Here is a 716-nt window from a genome sequence, read left to right as displayed (position 1 = left end):
AGTGTCAGACTTGCGCACATGTTGTTGCCACAAGTTCCGTATCATGACCTCAACAGTACCGTTGATTAGGAATGGCGACCTCATTTGAGATCCTCTTCCGGTTCGATAAGCGATAATCAAAGNTCCGATTCGATAAGCGATAATCGAAGAAGACTGATTAAAATACTTTAGTTTTTACCTGTTGTCCTACAAATTAGTTTCTTTTACACCTACTTATCTTGTTTGCTGCCAACCAGATGGTTCAAGAAAGGCGGGGACCGAGTAAACAACGTTCATTCAAAGGTATGAGCGTCGTATTTACGTACGCGACGTTGCGATTCTCGAGAATTTCTTCATCTTCCTGATTATTTTTCATTATGCCGAACATGTCTTCTACACACCTGTGGTAGATGGCAAGTTTGTGTTGAGAGTCATGTGGCGCAGTAGTTTCCAGCAAATCTGCTTCTAACGGATCAACTGGCGGTATAGGTAATCGGTGAAGAGACATTCAACATACGACGTACATATCACACGTAGCTTCTATCAATGTTCAGCAGCAATTCCAGAGTCTGTCTGACAGTCGCGTACATCTTCACAAAGATAGTCAACAATTTCTTGTAGAGGAACATTGGTGAAAAACGAGCCGACGTTAGGCGGGCACATTTTTGTTAGCAGGACTAATAACTCTAATGGCAACTACGAAGCCGAATATATCACATAGGCCGTGTTTGCTCAAG

At 42.5% G+C, this 716-nt stretch overlaps 1 protein-coding gene across 1 annotated transcript; it reads right to left on the bottom strand.

Annotated features, from left to right (window-relative positions):
• Positions 1 to 241: 241 nt before the first annotated feature.
• Positions 242 to 487, bottom strand: T265_01524 (hypothetical protein; the record flags this gene model as incomplete). Its single annotated transcript, XM_009165565.1, has 1 exon — positions 242 to 487. One exon carries the CDS (start codon positions 485 to 487, stop codon positions 242 to 244), a length of 246 nt encoding a protein of 81 aa, XP_009163829.1.
• Between the last annotated feature and the right edge of the window lie 229 nt (positions 488 to 716).

The sequence above is a fragment of the Opisthorchis viverrini genome (assembly GCF_000715545.1).
Source record: "Opisthorchis viverrini unplaced genomic scaffold opera_v5_16, whole genome shotgun sequence".
NCBI classification, from domain to species: domain Eukaryota; kingdom Metazoa; phylum Platyhelminthes; class Trematoda; order Opisthorchiida; family Opisthorchiidae; genus Opisthorchis; species Opisthorchis viverrini.
This window is presented reverse-complemented; position numbering and strand designations above follow the sequence as displayed.